General features: G+C 45.4%; 1 protein-coding gene across 9 annotated transcripts in view; it reads left to right on the top strand.

The window, feature by feature from the left end:
* Polr2H (DNA-directed RNA polymerases I, II, and III subunit Rpb8) overlaps window positions 1-20,881 on the top strand; it is a 293,413-nt gene that overhangs the window by 235,056 nt on the left and 37,476 nt on the right. For all 9 annotated transcript variants that reach the window (XM_045738076.2, XM_069327767.1, XM_069327768.1 and 6 more), the window contains 2 exons: window positions 13,832-13,915; window positions 20,677-20,857. In XM_045738076.2, the coding sequence (XP_045594032.1) occupies window positions 13,832-13,915; window positions 20,677-20,857 (265 nt within the window). The remainder of the gene's footprint in view (window positions 1-13,831; window positions 13,916-20,676; window positions 20,858-20,881) is intronic.

Below are 20,881 nucleotides of genomic sequence, written 5' to 3'. Positions count from 1 at the left end.
GTGTGCATGTCACCATGGTGGTGCTTAGACCTTCCCCTGATGTGTAGTGGTGTGCATGTCACCATGGTGGTGCTTAGACCTTCCCCTGATGTGTAGTGGTGTGCATGTCACCATGGTGGTGCTTAGACCTTCCCCTGATGTGTAGTGGTGTGCATGTCACCATGATGGTGCTTAGACCTTCCCCTGATGTGTAGTGGTGTGTGCATGTCACCATGGTGGTGCGTGGACCTTCCCCTGATGTGTAGTGGTGTGTGCATGTCACCATGGTGGTGCGTGGACCTTCCCCCTGATGTGTAGTGGTGTGTGCATGTCACCATGGTGGTGCTTGGACCTTCCCCTGATGTGTAGTGGTGTGTGCATGTCACCATGGTGGTGCGTGGACCTTCCCCTGATGTATAATGGTCTTGGCCCCCCCTGCCCCCTCCCCTGCCCCCCCTTCCCCTGATGTAATTGTGTGTGCACACATGCCACAGTGTAAACCTTGGGATTTGAAGCAGCACAACCTATATGGAGACCAATGTTAGAATCGTTAATATTTCGGTGCTTTAATTTTTTTACTAATACGTAACATTTTTAACGGATTGGTCGATTCCGTAAAAAAATGCGAGGTAGTAGGCGAGACGGCCAGTAATGTTGAGTTAGTAATTGGTTGAAGCCCAGATAATTGTTTTATACTGTTCTTGGCTTCACTGTCATGGGAGGCAGGTGTGTTGAAGCCAATCATTTCCAGTAACGTATTTAGTTTTTAAATTGGGAATTATTTCTCCATTGTTTGTGTGCGCGGTATTGCCTGTTGGACCGTTTTAAGAATCATTTGTCTGTAAATCATTATACTGAATTATCTCTTAAAATGGATGCAACTGAATTGTGTACAAGTGGTTCGCCCCGCTCGTTACAGGCGGCTGTCTCTCTCCACGTTGTTGTGTGTGTTTGTTCAACTGTTTAGAGATGGTGTTTTGGCCAGATCCGGGAGACTGGTTGTATGTGTATGGGGTGTGTGTGTGATGCGGAGGCCTGTGTGTGCATGTACTGGAATGTGTGTCATTTGTGTGTGTGTTTGGTGTGGGTCTGTGTGTGCACACAGACCCACTGTGTGTGTATTCTGTGTGTGTGTGTGTGTGTGTGTGAGGTGAGGGGTGTAGTGAAGGGTGCGTTTGGTTGTTGGCCTCCACCTTTACTCCCTCTGTGCTGGACTGGTGGAGGTTTTATCCTGCTCCCTCCATCCCTCCCTCCCTGTCTGGTGCAGTTGTAATGGTGAAGGTTGTCCTGATCAGCCTCTCTGCCTGCATGCTAGTCCTGTCTGGATGGTGTAGTGATGAAGGTTCCATCCTACTGGACGTCACCTTCTCTCCCTCCTATCCCTGTGTGGATGGTGAAATGATGGTGAAGGTTGTGTCCTCCTGTTGGACATTACCCTCCATGCTGAGCCTGCCTGGTGGAGGGACGGGGGTGAAGGTCATGTCCTGCTACCCTCCACACCCCCATCCTTGGATCACCACCACCTGCAGGGAGTTGTGATGTCCTGGACAACACCTGTGTGGGACCTGTGATACAAGCCTCTGTTCCCCACAGGATACCAGACTCACTAGTGTTCCATCCTCTAGGGCCTAGACACATGCCCCAGGGTCCCGTTGGCCCACATAGACCTACGCTCTTTCTGTTTAACCCCTGTTGGGGTAGTTGCTGTGGCCTAGTCATGACCCGTGACTAAATCTAAACTGTGCTGTGACCTAATCATACCCAAATATTGGATATATATTGGTCCTAATCTGTGCATTGATGGGGTGAAAGATGCCACAGGTGTGGTGGAATGGAGGGCACCACAAGGACAACTGGAGAACACTGGGGAAAACCTAGCTACTTGCTGCAACACGGCCTCATACCTCGCTTTTTTTTTTACAGAATCGACCAATCTGTTAAAAATTCGACGTGTTAGTTTAAATGAAATCTCCGGAATATTGACGTTTTCTATACATAGGTCTGCTGGGTTGCTTGGGTTCGTGTGTTTCTAGTCAGGTAAAATAGTTACTTAGTGTGTGTGTAATATATTATAATATAGTGTGTGTGTGTGTGTACTCACCTAGTTGTACTCACCTAGTTGTGTTTGCGGGGGTTGAGCTCTGGCTCTTTGGTCCCGCCTCTCAACCGTCAATCAACAAGTGTACAGATTCCTGAGCCTATCGGGCTCTGTCATATCTACACTTGAAACTGTGTATGGAGTGAACTGTGTATAAACTGTGTGTGTGTGTGTGTGTGTGTGTGTGTGTGTGTGTGTGTGTGTGTGTGTGTGTGTGCTAGTCAGAACGAACTGGCAACCATTCAGCCTTCAGATATACTAAATATAGCTGAAACACAAGTTCAAACCTTCAAAAAGGTAAGTGTTAAAAAGTTGGTTATTTAATTTATTAATTACTTCCATGAAGGTTACATGTGCGCTTCTGTTGTCTCGTGCGCTCTCATCGTGACTTCTTGTTGGTTGGGCTTCCTGCGCACACATCCTCTTTTGCTGGGGGGGGGGAAACAGTTTCCCATTTTCTAGGGGGAAAACATTTTCCCGTTTTCGCACGGGAATTGTGGTACGTTCATGCCCAGATTGTGCCGTACTCAAGATTACTTCTTATTTTATATATTCTATTCCTTAGTTTGCCTTCCGTGCATTATAAGTAGATCTTTCGTTTGTGTCACATTCATACGAGCCAGGGTCTTGCCTGGGACGAGTCCTTGTGTATGTAGTTTATAGATTCAGCTACTCTGAACTAGTTCCAAGTAGCACGGTCTATGGTGAGCCCGTAACTTACCTGGCACATGAGCGGTGCTGTGGTTGTGTATGGTAATTACCTCCCTTTACACTCCTTCAGTATGTGCTTGTCTGCGGCCCGTCCTCGGAGCAAATCCATTTCCTTGAGACTCTTCCCCCCCCCCCCTCTTCCCTCTCAAACCACCTGGATAGTTATCTAGATAGTTGTGATGGTCTGAAAGCATGTTACGGTTCCAGTAATAATCTACGTGTACATAAGCAAGTGAACTTTCATCGTAAACAGAGATTATTCTCAAGTTATAGCGTTATTGTCATATAAATCGTTGGTTTAAAATATAAAAAAGTGTATGCTGATGACGTTTTCTTTGAAGAATTGAGTTTTCTGTAAACGGAATTCACGGACACACTGAAAAAGTTTTCGAATTCTCTATATCACATTATCGTCAATAATACACAATATTAACGTAACCAAACGTAATGAAACCTAACCTTCACCTGACGATGGATAGCGTAGATAATAGCAGTAATTATGTAGTAGTTCCCAATCCATTCCCTTGAGGGGATCTCTCTGAGTACAGGATGACGTGTGTAGCTAGAGCTGTGTGCATGTGGCATCTCTTCACTACCAGGTGACAGGTGTAGCAACACATACTCGACAGGTGTGTGTGTGTACTCGCCTATTTGTGCTTGCGGGGGTTGAGCTCTGGCTCTTTGGTCCCGCCTCTCAACTGTCAATCAACTGGTGTACAGATTCCTGAGCCTGCTGGGCTCTATCATATCTACATTTGGAACTGTGTATGGAGTCAGCCCCCACCACATCACTGCCTAATGCATTCCATTTACTAACTACTCTAGACACTGAAAAAGGTAGGTGTGTAGGTTGTGTGTGTGTGTGTGTGTGTGTGTGTGTGTGTGTGTGTGTGTGTGTGTGTGTGTGTGTGTGTGTGTGTGTGTGTGTGTGTACTCACCTAGTTGTACTCACCTAGTTGTGTTTGCGGGGGTTGAGCTCTGGCTCTTTGGTCCCGCCTCTCAACCGTCAATCAACAGGTGTACAGATTCCTGAGCCTATCGGGCTCTGTCATATCTACACTTGAAACTGTGTATGGAGTCAGCCTCCACCACATCACCCCCTAATGCATTCCATTTGTCAACCACTCTGACACTAAAAAAGTTCTTTCTAATATCTCTGTGGCTCATTTGGGCACTCAGTTTCCACCTGTGTCCCCTTGTGCGTGTTCCCCTTGTGTTAAATAGACTGTCTTTATCTACCCTATCAATCCCCTTCAGAATCTTGAATGTGGTGATCATGTCCCCCCTAACTCTTCTGTCTTCCAGCGAAGTGAGGTTTAATTCCCGTAGTCTCTCCTCGTAGCTCATACCTCTCAGCTCGGGTACTAGTCTGGTGGCAAACCTTTGAACCTTTTCCAGTTTAGTCTTATCCTTGACTAGATATGGACTCCATGCTGGGGCTGCATACTCCAGGATTGGCCTGACATATGTGGTATACAAAGTTCTGAATGATTCTTTACACAAGTTTCTGAATGCCGTTCGTATGTTGGCCAGCCTGGCATATGCCGCTGATGTTATCCGCTTGATATGTGCTGCAGGAGACAGGTCTGGCGTGATATCAACCCCCAAGTCTTTTTCCTTCTCTGACTCCTGAAGAATTTCCTCTCCCAGATGATACCTTGTATCTGGCCTCCTGCTCCCTACACCTATCTTCATTACATTACATTTGGTTGGGTTAAACTCTAACAACCATTTGTTCGACCATTCCTTCAGCTTGTCTAGGTCTTCTTGAAGCCTCAAACAGTCCTCTTCTGTTTTAATCCTTCTCATAATTTTAGCATCGTCCGCAAACATTGAGAGAAATGAATCGATACCCTCCGGGAGATCATTTACATATATCAGAAACAAGATAGGACCGAGTACAGAGCCCTGTGGGACTCCACTGGTGACTTCACGCCAGTCGGAGGTCTTACCCCTCACCGTAACTCTCTGCTTCCTATTGCTTAGATACTCCCTTATCCACTGGAGCACCTTACCAGCTACACCTGCCTGTCTCTCCAGCTTATGTACCAGCCTCTTATGCGGTACTGTGTCAAAGGCTTTCCGACAATCCAAGAAAATGCAGTCCGCCCAGCCCTCTCTTTCTTGCTTAATCTGTGTCACCTGATCGTAGAATTCTATCAAGCCTGTAAGGCAAGATTTACCCTCCCTGAATCCATGTTGGCGATTTGTCACGAAGTCCCTTCTCTCCAGATGTGTTACCAGGTTTTTTCTCACGATCTTCTCCATCACCTTGCATGGTATACAAGTCAAGGACACTGGCCTGTAGTTCAGTGCCTCTTGTCTGTCGCCCTTTTTGTATATTGGGACCACATTCGCCGTCTTCCATATTTCTGGTAGGTCTCCCGTCTCTAGTGATTTACTATACACTATGGAGAGTGGCAAGCAAAGTGCCTCTGCACACTCTTTCAGTACCCATGGTGAGATCCCATCTGGACCAACCGCCTTTCTAACATCCAGATCCAGCAGGTGTCTCTTGACCTCCTCTCTCGTAATTTCGAACTCCTCCAAGGCCGCCTGGTTTACTTCCCTTTCTCCTAGCACAGTGACCTCACCCTGTTCTATTGTGAAGACCTCCTGGAACCTCTTGTTGAGTTCCTCACACACCTCTCTGTCATTCTCTGTATACCTGTCCTCGCCTGTTCTAAGTTTCAATACCTGTTCTTTCACTGTTGTTTTCCTTCTGATGTGACTGTGGAGTAGCTTTGGTTCGGTCTTGGCTTTGTTTGCTATATCATTTTCAAAAATTTTCTCTGCTTCTCTTCTCACCCTGACGTACTCATTCCTGGTTCTCTGGTATCTCTCCCTGCTTTCTGGTGTTCTGTTATTCCGGAAGTTCCTCCACGCCTTCTTGTTCAGTTTCTTCGCTTCCATACATGCCCTATTATACCATGGATTCTTTTGTTGCTTCTCGGATTTTTCCCTTTGGGCCGGGATGAACCTGTTTACTGCCTCCTGACACTTTTGGGTAACATAGTCCATCATACCCTGTACAGACTTGTCTCTGAGGTCTGTGTCCCAAGGTATTTCACTTAGGAAACTTCTCATCTGTTCATAATTCCCCTTTCGGTATGCCAGCCTTTTGATTCCTAGTTCTTTTTGGGGGGAGATAAGTCCTAGCTCTACCAGGTACTCAAAGTTCAATACACTGTGGTCACTCATTCCCAAGGGCGCTTCCATCTTAACTTCCCTTATATCCCATTCATTTAGGGTAAATATCAAATCAAGCATTGCTGGTTCATCTTCTCCTCTCATTCTTGTTGGCTCTTTGGTATGCTGGCTTAGAAAGTTTCTTGTTGCCACGTCCAGCAGCTTAGCTCTCCATGTTTCTGGTCCTCCATGCGGGTCTCTGTTCTTCCAATCTATCTTCCCATGGTTGAAGTCTCCCATAATTAGTAGTCCAGATCCATTCCTGCTAGCAACAGAAGCTGCTCTTTCTATTATGTTAATGGTGGCCATGTTGTTTCTATCATATTCCTGTCTAGGTCTTCTGTCATTTGGTGGTGGATTATATATGACTGCGACTATAATTTTTTTCCCTCCATTTGTTACAGTACCTGCTATGTAGTCACTGAAACCTTCACAGCCCTGAATATCCATCTCCTCAAAATCCCAGCCTTTTCTTACCAGCAGAGCTACACCACCCCCACCTCTTCCTTCCCTCTCTTTCCGCATAACATAATAGTCCTGTGGAAACACTGCATTTGTTATTGTTTTCGTGATCTTTGTTTCTGTGAGGGCTATTATGTCTGGGTTTTCCTCTAGTACCAGTTCTCCAAGCTCATTTGCTTTATTTGTAATTCCAATTACAAATGTGTGTGTGTGTGTGTGTGTGTGTGTGTGTGTGTGTGTGTGTGTGTGTGTGTGTGTGTGTGTGTGTGTGTGTTGCCCTATTGAAGGTTGTCAACTGTCGTTAACCTTGCCGAGGGCCGCTTAGTTGCAGAGTCGAGTCTGGTGACGTGGCTGATGAGTCAAATTGTCACCACATTGTGATGTTTGTTATTTATACTAAACATCAAAGATAAACATATTTCTAATTTTGAAATAAATTAAGAAATATGTTAGTCCTTTTATTAGACTGGGTGGTAAAGCCAGGACGACCTTGCTTCATGCAGCGTCTGACGAGTTCGATCCTCGATGTCCCAAGTGGTTGGTCAGCATTGCTGCAATACGTCCTACCATCCCCTATCCTGGCCTCACAACCCTTCCACGTGCTATAGCCATGCTGGCCTAGTGCTTCCTGCTAATATCTTCTCTCGTCTTGTACATAATCAGGTATTTAGTTCACATTGCTAAATACCGAAAACAATGTTAAAACACCGTTCTTTTTAAGGTGTTGACGTTAGTGAGGCGCACGTGCGTGCGTACGTGCGTGTGTGTGTTGCGCTGGGAACGGCTTTTATGTTTAAATTGGATAAGTTTAGATTTAGGAAAGACTTGGGTAAATACTGGTTCAGTAACAGGGTTGTTGATTTGTGGAACCAATTGCCGTGTAACATTGTGGAGGTGGGGTCCCTCGATTGTTTCAAGCGCGGGTTGGACAAGTATATGAGTGGGATTGGGTGGTTATAAATAGGAGCTGCCTCGTATGGGCCAATAGGCCTTCTGCAGTTGCCTTTGTTCTTATGTTCTTATGTGGGTGTTGTGTGAGCAGTGTAGGGGGCGCTGGTCACGCTACTCCCAGTCCTCCAGTCATAGACGTGACGAATTGTCCGAGGGACAGACTGCTTTTTTTATTATTAATATATTAGGTACATCTGCATTTGTGCAGCTGCCCTAGACTATATGAAGGGGAGTACAGTGTGTCACAAAGCTAGCTATGTGATGCTAAAAATCTCCATCACACAGAGGCACGTGATAAGTAGTTTGCACTGACAGACTCCAGGAGCATTATAAGGATATCATCAACACAAGAGTGAATAAGATAGCAGTGATACTAGAAGTCCCCATCTCGACTTTGAATGTGGACTACGAACTACGAACATATGGCCCTGTATGGAGCCATATGTTCAGTAGCCTGCACTGACAAATTTTGGGTGCATTATGAGGATATCTTCAAGAACACGAGAGTGAATAAAGTAAATGCAAAGCTCTAGGTACCTCATGCCAACGGGTCTGAATGATCTAATAACTGGGCATTCGGTAATGTAATGTGGGAGCGTGCTGATGTGTTGTGGTATGCCACAGAGGAGCTGCCTCGTATGGGCCAATAGGCCTTCTGCAGTTACCTTTGTTCTTATGTTCTTATTTCTCTACACGTGCCAGGCAGTCTACACACTCCTACCCACCCAGCCTCTTTGTCAAGGCTTCAGTCATCTATACACACTCACAGTATACTTGGTCCTTCGGCGTGACTCAGCGCCATCCGTCACTTCACCTGAAGACTTGCTTTACCTTAAACTCCTGCTCTCGAACATATCGGATATGTTGCTGGAACTCGAGTTGAAGCTATGAAGAGAGAACTGGGGCACGTTTCTGCCGGAGATACCTGATCAGCCTGGCTGTGATGGCTATGTAGGCCTTTAGGCTACAAAGGCAAACAGCCTCAACGCCCTGGTTGTGATGGCTCTGTAGGTTTTTGGGCTAAGAGAGACACACAGCTTCACAGACCTGGTAAACACCAGGGAGTAGGACTCTTGAAATCCTCAACAGATAAGAGTCTACGTTGCTTTTATTGTGCGGGTTATCGTCCACTTTTATATATCAAATAATTGTTCAGTAATTGAATTTGATTATTTTTGCTGGAAAGTGAAGCAGCAACTAGATGCGCTGTCGACAACAGCACAATACTCGACCCATCCTCAGGGTATGCTCGTCCAAGCTGCGCCCGCCACCAAAGGCGCATTTATGAATTTATCCGTATCAGTAATTGCAAATGAAATATTTTGTCGTGTCAGTGTATATATTACTGTTGTTCGTAGTCGGGCCAGGGGTTGTGCCGTGTGAAGTACGTGGGTGAAGTATTGCAAGAGAGGTGCAGTTCGAACATAGGAAAGGAACAAGGCACTTCGAGAAAAGTTCAAACGTAAACAATTGAGTTTCGTGTATTTAGTACATCAGCTTAGTGGCGTTGTGAACGTTCGAGAGAACGGGTTGGGCAGAGAGGCAGAAGTTGGAGAAAGCAGGCTAGAAGAGAGGGCAGGACCAAGGCAAGAAAGCCAGGTGAGAAGGAAGTGTGAGAGGAAGGTGATGACCGTGTGTGATCCAGCAGTGCTCCAGGTGGACCATCACAACCTGCTCTCCCGCCATTTGTCACTGTAAACAAAAGACAAGCTTTTGTTTAACCACATACGTACCAACCCAAGCAAGCCAGCTTCAACCTCCTACCAGCGAGCATAAGAAATATTGCCGGAACAACCGTGGACGTCTTCAAGAGAAAACTAGACTGTTTTCTAAAAGAAGTTCCGGACCAAGCGGACTGGGGTGGGTATGTGGGCCTGCGGGCTGCTCCAAACAACAGCCTGGTACCCTATCCAGGTCGATTCATTGAAAATGTCAATAATGCAAATATACTTCAATATATACAAATCCGTCGATTTGTATTAATGATTATTAGATTCCGTAAAATAAAAGCTATGGATTAGGAGAGGATGGGTGCAAGTTGGATGTGTTCAATAGCACCAGTACCGGGAGGTCTCCCAGATCACCCAAAAAAATAGGAGGACGGCCAGTAAACCCGACCAGTCATCATGGGTGTAAAGCCTACCCCGGCTAACATCTGTCGGAACACGTTTTTAACGCTGGTAAATTGTCCCTTGACGAGCCAGACACGTGCACTCTGTTGGATGAAGCGCCGCTCTCAACGTTGGCATATTGTATTGTGGAGATGGGAGGGGGTGGAGGCCGTGCCGGACTCTACAGTGATGCAAGGACAGTACTAGTTTAGGGAGAGGTATTCTCTGCTGGCACTCTTGTCAAGGGAGAAATTAAATTATGGCTTCATGGTGGTACTTACCTAGTTGTACATACCTAGTTGTGCTTGCGGGGGTTGAGCTCTGACTCTTTGGTCCTTATGTTGTACAGCGTTAGCCCTTGATTATAGAATATTAATATATATTATTACTTTATAATGTACTATGCTCTCAATGGATACAGTCAAAGCACATGTGTTATAATTAAAATGCGTTTTTATAATTAAAATTTAATTGTTAATTAAACTTCAATCACATAAAATGTAATTATAATGGAAATATAATTATATTCATTTTTAATATAATTATAGTAAGTATAATAGTATCTGAATTTAACTAATAATTATACAATAATTATAATCATAATATTATTCACAAATGTTCATATTTCGATAACAACTTGCAAAAGACTTGGATAATTTGTCATTGAATAATATGAAACAAAGAAACAGTATATTAATAACTTTAATCATTACTATAATCTGCTTAGTTACAGATGACTAGTACATCATTACCTACGAGTGTGCCAGTACAGCTGTAATGGCCCTCAAGCTGCTGGACATTACAGTGAAAAGTTTGTACCAAACAATAATGACCACCTGGTACAGTTTGAACAGTAAATATTTACAAAACCATCAACTGTAATAATTACAGCAGTGGTCTACGTGTTCAACTCAAGACAAATCGTTCAATCTTCCTCCCCCCCATTAGGCGGAAGTTGTTGGGCAGGTTTCTTGTAATTTTAGTTTCTTTACTGCAGGAGTTAGGCAGCTGTTGTGGGTTGCATCGTGGAGGTGGTTCAGTTGACCTAGGGGGAAGAAGAGAAGTTTAGGTACAGGTTTATCTTAGTCTCCCCTACAATGGGGCTTGATAGTACACCAGACAGTTCTGTCACCTGACCTGATCACATTGAAATTGAAATAATTTTATTGAGGTATAAATGCACACAAAGGGATGAGGCGCTGCTACAATGTTACTTGGTAATTTGTCCCACACATCACCAAGCCTATTTTCTAATCATTACTTGTTATTTTTTTTCTAAATGTAAACAAATTTTGTGTGCATTCATTATATCGGGTTCTATCCCAGGTTCATAGCTTTAAATTCCTCGTTAAACATTTTTATCAAGTTCATTTTTAAGTTCATCAAATATTTTTTAGGGGAAAATGCACGCTTGACGTTACTGGTAGCCTCTTGGTGTTAAGCTGAAAAGACAGTGTCCCATGAATAACGTCCATTTTCTTCTGTGTGGATGAACAACGTTTTCTTTTATGGCTTTTAGCGCTAACTTAGCCAAAGAGGCGGTATGCACTGATAATAATTAGTTGTCCAGGAACAGGCAGCCAGTGTCTTTTTATACACGTTAGGCTTATATCGAAGCCCCTTCCCCCCCCCCCTTCCGAGGTCGAATTAAAGACCTTCTCAGAATACAACCCCACAACAAGTGCTCGAGTCCCGCGTACCTATTTATTGCTAGGTGAACAGATGGATTAGGTGAAGGAAATGTGCCTAACAATATGTGTCCGGCGCTGGAATCGAACTCGGGATCCCCGATTGTCTCTCAACAATATGATGTAAATATGTCGATACACAAAATATCGCCGTGCATAATTTTGTTTTGTAGTTTATGCTTTTATTTTGGGCCTAGTATTATATATATATATATATATATATATATATATATATATATATATATATATATAAAATTGTGTGTGTGTGTGTGTGCGAACGGTCTCCAGGCATATATGTAACTGAAAACTCACACCCCAGAAGTGACTCGAACCCATACTGCCAGAAGCACTCTGCAACTGATGTACAGGATCCCGTAACCTGTACAGGATGGAGACCGTTCAGGCTTGTTCGCATTTGTGTCCCTCACGTGTGCCCCAAAGAATGAGGTGATTTGATAAAATACCATGCCCAAGATTACCACCAAAGTGCCGGCGGGAGGATGGGGAATTAGCCTCGGCTACCACCCTCTTTTGTCTGGTCGTGATTGTCGAGTGCTTAAGGGATCCTGTACATCAGTTGCAGAGTGCTTCTGACAGTATGGGTTCGAGTCACTTCTGGGGTGTGAGTTTTCAGTTACATGTATATATTACAGGTTGTGTATATAACTTTAAATATGTACAGAACAGTCAGGTTTGGGTTGATAGTCGCACATTGTATATATACCTGAAGACTACACTATCTCTACTGGGATCGACGGAGACAGGAAGCCGGTTGCTCGTCGAAGGTCTATTTATTGTTCCTGAACATATGGGTGTACATAACACCAATTTCTCGGTGTATGTACACTGTATATATGCTGTATATACATTGAGAGTTTGCTTCAGTGCTGGACTATGTCCAGGGCTGAAGTATACCTAAAGTATACTGTACTTGCTGGTTGGTCAGTGTGGGAACCGACCTGTGAGATTTATATTTATTTAATTTATATGAATTTATATTTACGTTAATTTATATACTTCGATAGCAATTTGTATAATGATAAGTGGACTGTATTTCTGCAATAATCTCTTAATCTCACAAATCGATCCTCTACACATTAGGGGGGGTTATTAAATTATATATATGCAGCCAATCAAACTACAGTAACTACATACATTGAAAAGGTTCCTTATCTTATAGTACAGCTCGCTAGTCCACCAGGTATAACTAGGGTGTAGACACCAAATTATCCTCTTTGAGGTAGCTTCCATATCACCCAGTAACTGGTGCACAAATCTTGCTTCCTCGTCTTGACCTGTCAAAAGTGCGCTAGCTGTGAAGCCAGAAACCTATATATGACAAGTATTTCAGAGAAAACTGTACATGGAACATTGAAGACCTGGCTTAATTACCTTTAGTTTGAGGCTTCCACGTGATCTAACCGGCTCACCCTATATCCTGACATTAATGGCCATAAATGAATGATAAACGGGTTTCGGATAGACTTAACTTGAATTGTAGACATCGTGTTGGAGATGGTACCTTTGGTTTCCATAACACTACGTCCAAGTAAATTTAACAGGAGCCGAATTTGCTCCCGTGTGAGCCTCTGGTCTCAATATAAACAATGGCTGTTTAACACTCCATACTATTGACGTTACTGGCCGACATTGTCCAGAATGATAGGAGCCGAATTTGCTCCACACGTCTCGGAGGTGACACAACAATGGCCGCCCTCCTCCTCTGACGCCTAGCTTACATTGTTCAGATTTCAGAAAGTGATAGAAGGGTCACATTTACTCTACTTTAATATTGATAATTAAGTTAATTTATATAAGATGTTTTATGATGGTAAAGTCCAAAGACTAATGTATTTAAGAATAATTCCCACCATAATAGGTGGTGAATTATAATAGTATGTGGTGATGATATCCCGTTTTCTTTAGACGGTAATTCCACTACAAGTTACGTTTTCTATGGGTAACTTGTTTATACAATACAGCTATTATCTGTATGATTATTAAATGGTGTCGGATTTTCCGACAGTCAGTAAGCTGTTGTGGTTCTTACGTTTAATAACCCTCCAGAGACTGATGGGCCCCAACATGTTGTACCACTTTGTACATGAGTTGGCATGGGGCCAAATGACTAGCGGAGAAATAAATAGTGAATAGGAGGCGGTGGGGCGGGGAGTTTGGCAGAGTTGCAGACGAAAATGATGCTACTATGGAGCTTACTATGCTGGCAGGAGCATAGTAGGCCTGACAAGGACCTATGTCAGTATGTAATCCTTCACCTCCATGCAGGTCCCGACCCTGACCTTGGAACAGGTGTTGCACAAGTGATCTGCCTCCAGGTGTAGTAGGTCCAGGATGTGAAGACTAGTAATTTGTAGTATACAGTGTTTGGATTAATTCACATTGTAGGTCATTTACGGTGTTGTTTCCATTCACTTGGTTCAGCAGAGATGCGCACCCGGGCTTGAAAAATTACAAGGCCGTTGTCCAACCACCCAAACCATGGCTACTCACTACTGACCTGGTCGGTCGGACAACAGTCGCGTACTTTTGAGGCCAGAGTTCGAATCCTCGATGATTCTAATGAATGAAATGTTACTACCCTCGCCATTGTGACTAGTTTCTTACTGTTGTGTCTTTTTCAGTGTCGAGGCTGCACTGTGAGAGCGAGTCCTTCAAGATGGACCTAATCCTCGATATCAACTCTATGATATACCCGTTGGACTTTGGTGAGTACCTCAACCGTTGTGTCTTGTGTGAGTACCTCAAGGTGTGTGTCTTGTGTGAGTACCTCAAGGTGTGTGTCTTGTGTGAGTACCTCAAGGTGTGTCTTGTGTGAGTACCTCAAGGTGTGTGTCTTGTGTGAGTACCTCAAGGTGTGTGTCTTGTGTGAGTACCTCAAGGTGTGTGTGTTGTGTGAGTACCTCAAGGTGTGTCTTGTGTGAGTACCTCAAGGTGTGTGTGTTGTGTGAGTACCTCAAGGTGTGTGTCTTGTGTGAGTACCTCAAGGTGTGTGTGTTGTGTGAGTACCTCAAGGTGTGTCTTGTGTGAGTACCTCAAGGTGTGTCTTGTGTGAGTACCTCAAGGTGTGTGTCTTGTGTGAGTACCTCAAGGTGTGTGTGTTGTGTGGGTGGTGAAGAAGGGGTGTGAGTACCTCAAGGTGTGTGTGTTGTGTGGGTGGTGAAGTAGGGGAGGCAGGTGGGTGTGGCGGTGAGTCAGAAGAGATGGTAAAGCCCAAGTGTAAGAGGCGCAGAATACTTGAAGCATTTCTCACCCATATTCATGGCGCGGTGTGGGCGGCCTCTGGTGACTGTTAGGGTAGGCCCCAGAAGGGCCCTCTCCTAAGGGAGGTCCTCGCCCTCCACCCCTAACTCCAATCACACCAGAGTTTTCACTAAATACGAGGGGTGGGCCTACTGAAGTCTAAATTGGTGTTCATCTAGTTGTGCTTGCGGGGGTTGAGCTCTGCTCTTTCGGCCCGCCTCTCAACTGTCGACAATCAACCCCCCCCCCCCCCCCCCGCCACACACACATACACACCTTTAGAAACTTGTGTAAGGAATCTTTCAGAACATTATATACCACATATGTCAGACCAATTCTGGAGTATGCGGCTCCAGCATGGAATCCATACTCCCCAAGCCTGGCCTCGGGCCGGGCTTGGGGAGTAGAAGAACTCCCAGAACCCCATCAACCAGGTACCAGTATTTATAAAGGTGGAGCTGTGCCGTCTTTGGTGAGGTGGCCTCTATGATGAAGACTTGTACCGAGTAGGTGTCATATTTGTGCCGAGTCTGAACCATCCGTAGTTGGTGGTTTGGTCTTAGGATTAAGGTTGTTGTTTTAGATTTAGATATTCAGAACGAAATGTCCATGTAGCACGGGCTATGGTGAGCCCGTAATAGGAATGAGGTAGATTGATTGATTGATAAAGATTAAGCCGCACACAAGAGTTGGCACGGGTATTAATAGCCCGTAAGTGGTAACAAATTTTGTTCAGTAAATCTATTCAGTGTTCTGAGGTCGCATTTAATCGTCAAGCTGCTATCGCGAGGGAGGATACTGCTTGACAGTCTTTATGAGGGTCTCGAGCTGTTGGACACCTTTTTTGACCAGGAGAGTGGCAGTGTTGATGGCTTCAGGGTGGTTACTGCAAGATTCAGGGACTCTTAAAGCTCTTCTAAGGTCGTTGGTTGCTTCACATTCCAGAAGATAGTGAAGTAATGGCTTTTCCGTGACAGTTTGGCAGAAGATGCATTCTCTCTGTCAGGGTTCACCAATCTCCCAGTTGCATCTGTAACTTAGACGTAGTCTATATAACCTAACTGCTATTTCCCTGTGGATTCCTTTTGGTATATTTAACCTTTCTAATATGGTTGCCTGAAGATACCATATTGCAGATGGCGAACCTTGAGCTACTCTCTGGTGTAGATGGGCTTTGTTGAGGTGTGAGAGTTTTTTGGTGATTTTTTTATGTTCTCTAGGCTGGGTTGAATTGTTTTATGTATCACTGGTTGATGAGGTGCCAATTTAGCAATTTCATCGGCTTTCTCATTTAATGGGATTCCAAGATAGGATGGGATCCAGTTTAAGGTTATGTTGAGTCCTTTACCTTTAGGGACTGCTCCAAGATACAAAATGGTGGTAATTATTTCCACGTCATCTTTCTACTGTTTTTGTCTTAATATTTGAAGTGCAGCTTTTGTGTCTGTGTATGATTGCATTTTGAGTGTTTTGTGCAATAGGAATGAGGGAGGTATGAGCATTAAGGAAGAGAGAGGTGAGGAGGAAGAAATTACTAAGAGCAAGGCGGCAGCTACGGATGGGATGGATGTAAGAATGGGAACGTAAGAATAAGAAAGGAAGGAAAAGAATTATCAAGGGAAAGCGCCAAGCCATTACGACTATATAGCACTGGGAAGGGGTCAGGATAAGGATTTGGGATGGGACGGAGGGGAAGGAATGGTAGAGAAAGAAAGAAAAATCTCATTTAATGCAGGTCGGCGTTCAATCCTCGATTGTCCCAAGTGGTTGGGCACTATTCCCATCCTCCATCCCACCCTAATAATTCGCTCCCTCTTCCTCCTTCTTGGTCTTTCCCTGTGCTGTTCTACCTCTCGTTATTTCATCTATATTTGTCATATTCAAGATATACCTTTCTTTAGCCTTCAATATCTCTTGGGTCACCTTATCGTCTCATTAGGAGGTGCCACCTCATTGACAAATACCAGTTTGTGGTCTAATAATTCCATGTCGCTGTGCTGTTGCATATGAACCTAGTCAGTAAACTGCTACCAGGTCTCTCGGCCTCGTACAGGCGTGGTAGTGTAAGGGGCAGTGTGGCAGATCCTCCTTCGGAAGCCTTCATCCTTGGTTTCCTCTGTTCTTTCTGGAAGGCTTAAAATAATCAGTGTGTGTGTTTGTGTGTGTGTTTGTGTTTGTGTGTGTGTTTGTGTGTACTCACCTAGTTGTGTTTGCGGGGGGTGAGCTCTGGCTCTGTGTGTGTGTTTGTGTGTGTGTGTGTGTTGTGTGTAATGGTGATGCAATGCGTGTTTGCATAGCAGGAGGTTATCGTCCCGCCCCCTGGACCCGCCCACAGGTATTGTCTACCCATTATGCTGTGTTATCTGTTGTGAGGGCCGGCACACTATCTCCCTCGACCCTCCCTCCCTCCTTCTCTTTGTCACCGCATGCAGCCACTCTCCCACGAGGGAGTATACTCCTTTTAGCTAGCGCTCTCCCAGGCAAGTCACCCACCCAGCTCACCTCCTCCCAGGCCGCTCTCTCTCCATGTGACACCCTACAACCTGGTTGATACCTGGTTGATGGGCTTCTGGGAGTTCTTCTACTCCCCAACCCCGGCCTCTGAGAGGGACAATTTATATTGATTAATTTATGACTTAATTCCTCTGACCTTCAGTAGTAGTAGTAGTAGTCAGGGAAAGTAGAAAATTCCAGTTTGACAGTAGGATGATGATTCTGGAAACTTTCCTTATTAGGACTTCTCAATAGCTCGGTCACGCGTAGGGTCCTCGGTTCAAGTCTTCTTGAGCCCAAGTGAATGGAAGAACCCAATGTGTGATAGTCAACAAAATCAAATTCAGACCATGAACCGTGAAGAGCTCAGTCCCCCCAGGGTACTGTGCTTGCTCCAGTACAGTCCCCCAGGGTACTGTGCTTGCTCCAGTACAGTCCCCCAGGGTACTGTGCTTGCTCCAGTACTTTTCCCATCCTCATATCGGACATAGACAAAGACACAACCTATAGCACTGTATCATCGTTTGTAGATGACACTAGGATTTATGAGAGTAGACAACTTAGAGGACACGGCAAATCTCCAATCAGATGTAAATGTGTCTTTGAGTGGAGTACACAAAATATAGTATTACATGAAGACAAGTTCCAGCTCAGGCGCTACGGAAAAAAAATGAAAATGTATAAGCAGAAACCACGTACAAAACTCAGTCAAATCATAACATACAACGAAAAAGTAAAGTAAAGGTTTTGGATGTATTCATTTCGGAAAACCTTACCTTTAAAGAACACAATAAAGTATCCGTCACAACTGGAAGAATAATGACAGGTTGGATAACAAGTACCTTTCAAACTAGAGATGCTGTTCCAAGACGCTAGAGCTCTCTAGAGTGGAGTACTGCTGCACAATGACAGCCCCTTTCAAAGCTGGAGAAATTGCTGACCTGGAGAGTGTGCAGAGTACATTTATAGCTAGATTCCACTCGGTAAAATATCTAAACTATTGGAACCGACTAAATTGCCTAAATCTGTATTCTCTTGAGCGCAGGCAGGAGAGATACATAATAATTTATACGTGGAAAATATTAGAGGGGCTGGTCCCAAATCTGCACACATAAATAACACCACATGAGACCAGGAGGCATGGCAGGATGTGCAGAATACCCCCGTTGAAGAGCAGAGGTGCAATAGGTACTCTGAGAGAGAACTCTAGCAACATCAGAGGCCCGAGACTGTTCAATACGCTTCCGCTACACATAATAGACATAACTGGCTGACCCCTCACAGTGTTCAAGCGAGAACTTGATAAACACCTCCAAAGGATACCTGATCAACCAGGCTGTGATTCATACGTCAGGCTGCGAAACAACCTTGTTGATCAGTCCAGCAAGCAGGAGGCCTGGTCGAGGACCGGGCCGCGAGGACGCTAAGCCCCTGAAATCATCGCAGGGTAACAGCAAAGTAAGGTAGGAGCTCGAACTCACTCACTCACTCACTCACTCACTCACTCACTCTCGATCGATCGTGAGTTCTTCTCCTCTAGTGAGTGAGTTATTCTTCTCCCCAACTGACTCTGAATGCTATACAAACTCCATAAGATGTACGTGTGCGCGCGCGAGTTCACAACGCGCGCACGCGACGGGAGACGTGTCCCGGGTCTTTGTGTTGAGGGGGGCGTGGGGAGGGCGTGCCCGTGCCTCCCTACCAGCCAGGCATAATGACCACGTAGTGAGCAGGTGCTCTCTGATTTGATAACTGCACACGCCCTCAGCTGATAGCACAGATATAAAGCTGGTTCAGCTCCGTGCTGAGGCATAGTCCTCTCGACCCACCACTCGCACACACTACAGCGCGCACTCTCCTCACTCAAAAACACACGCACGCACTAAAGTATTGTCCGAGTCTTACACGGCTGCTACTGTGCTCTACAAATTCACTGTTCATTACGAACTGTTCTATATTTGGTCTGTTCACAAGTTCAGCAGAAATATTCGAGTTTCCCCCCAGCAACAATAACCTGAAGTTTACCTGCGATAGTTTCAAGTTTACTGCCTCGGGTTCATCACAAGGATACCCCCACGAGTTGTACAGGTTCTCTTCACGGAAACTGTGTTCTCAAGTTCTCCGGCTGCTGTTCATGTGTGTATTGGAAGCTGAAGCGCATAATATAGTGGACTATATTGGCATCGTTGGTATCATTATATTGGTGCCAGAAGCTGCCGCTAGAGGTCATCTTTTTCCTAGTTGTTGTGCTCAAGGCAGCGACGCCCGCCGTCCGTGTGGAGGCAGCGACGCCCGCCGTCCGTGTGGAGGCAGCGACGCCCGCCGTCCGTGTGGAGGCAGCGACGCCCGCCGTCCGTGTGGAGGCAGCGACGCCCGCCGTCCGTGTGGAGGCAGCGACGCCCGCCGTCCGTGTGGAGGCAGCGACGCCCGCCGTCCGTGTGGAGGCAGCGACGCCCGCCGTCCGTGTGGAGGCAGCGACGCCCGCCGTCCGTGTGGAGGCAGCGACGCCCGCCGTCCGTGTGGAGGCAGCGACGCCCGCCGTCCGTGTGGAGGCAGCGACGCCCGCCGTCCGTGTGTGAGGTTGAGTGCACACAAGATACACAACACCGGCAAGGAAGCCGACATACTGAGTCAGAGGATGGCAGCTTACACGCTTGAAAGTTCTCATTGGTTATTGGCTACTTGTTAAATAATATTTAGTCAGGTGTTGCGTTAATCTGTAAGGTAGAGGAATGTGTTGTGTGTCTGCGTCTCTTAAGTGTTATTGTTATAGCGTCCAAAAAAGACGCTATAAAGTAACTGTTAGAATCGAAATAAGAACATAATAATAATACTAATAATAGTAATACTAATAATAAAGCAACCCACAGAGGAAGCAAAAGTAACGTTTCGGTCCGTGCTGGACCATTGTTGGTCCGTCCTAGAGCCTTGATAAGGGTCCATGACGGACCGACACGCAGTCATCATCACTCCATATGCGTGTGTTAACCTGTTTCAGCTCCGTTATTGTGACTTGTTCTCAGCAAAGTGTGCAAATAGTTCATTGTTGCGAGTAGTGGGCTCCAATGGACACCTACATCCGCCTGTGTGTGTGTGTGTGTGTGTGTGTGTGTGTGTCCGTGTGTGTGTCCGTGTGTGTGTGCGTGTGTGTGTCCGTGTGTGTGTCCGTGTGTGTGTGCGTGTGTGTGTGACCGATGCATGCTGCAACAAGAAGTGGTTATGCAATAATCGCTTTAAAATTTTGAGCTTTAATGTTTTACAGGAATGTGTGGAAACCAGCTTGCTGGGACCTCTGTTTGCTGGGAGCCCTGTGTGGTTGAATTGATATTATATTGATAATGTTTTTTTTTTTTTTTTTTGGTTTTTCATTTTGGAGCATTTTATGGGGTGGTGTTAATTACAGTCAGGCTGGTTGTTTGTTGTGTGTTGTACACAAGTGTTCTGGGTATTGTTAATGGTCTATTACTCCTTTTGCTTAACACTACTGTTTCAAGGTTAATGAGTCACACGCACTTTGATATTAGTTTGTCTTGTCTGTCTGTGTCTCACTCTCTCACTCTCTCTCGCTTGCTCGCTCTCTCTCTCTCTCTCTCTCTCTCTCTCTCTCTCTCTCTCTCTCTCTCTCTCTCTCTCTCTCTCTCTCTCTCTCTCTCTCTCTCTCTCGCAAATATATATATATATAATATATATATATAATTGTAGAAGGTGACGGTAGAGTTTTGTGTGCCTACAGGGGACAAGTTCCGGCTGGTGTTGGCGACGACGCTGCGGGAGGACGGGTACCCGACGGACGGCCCCGAGTACAACCCCCTAGACACGGGGCCCAGCCGCGCCGACCCCTTCGACTACGTCATGTACGGCAAGATCTACCGTATTGAGGGCGACGACGGTCTCCTGGAGACCTCCGGCAGGCTGTGAGTACCGCCCCCACCACCACC

Source organism: Procambarus clarkii, chromosome 20 (genome assembly GCF_040958095.1).
Source record: "Procambarus clarkii isolate CNS0578487 chromosome 20, FALCON_Pclarkii_2.0, whole genome shotgun sequence".
Taxonomy (NCBI): Eukaryota; Metazoa; Arthropoda; class Malacostraca; order Decapoda; family Cambaridae; genus Procambarus; species Procambarus clarkii.
Note: the sequence above shows the minus strand (reverse complement) of the source record. Positions and strands in the feature narration are given on the sequence as shown.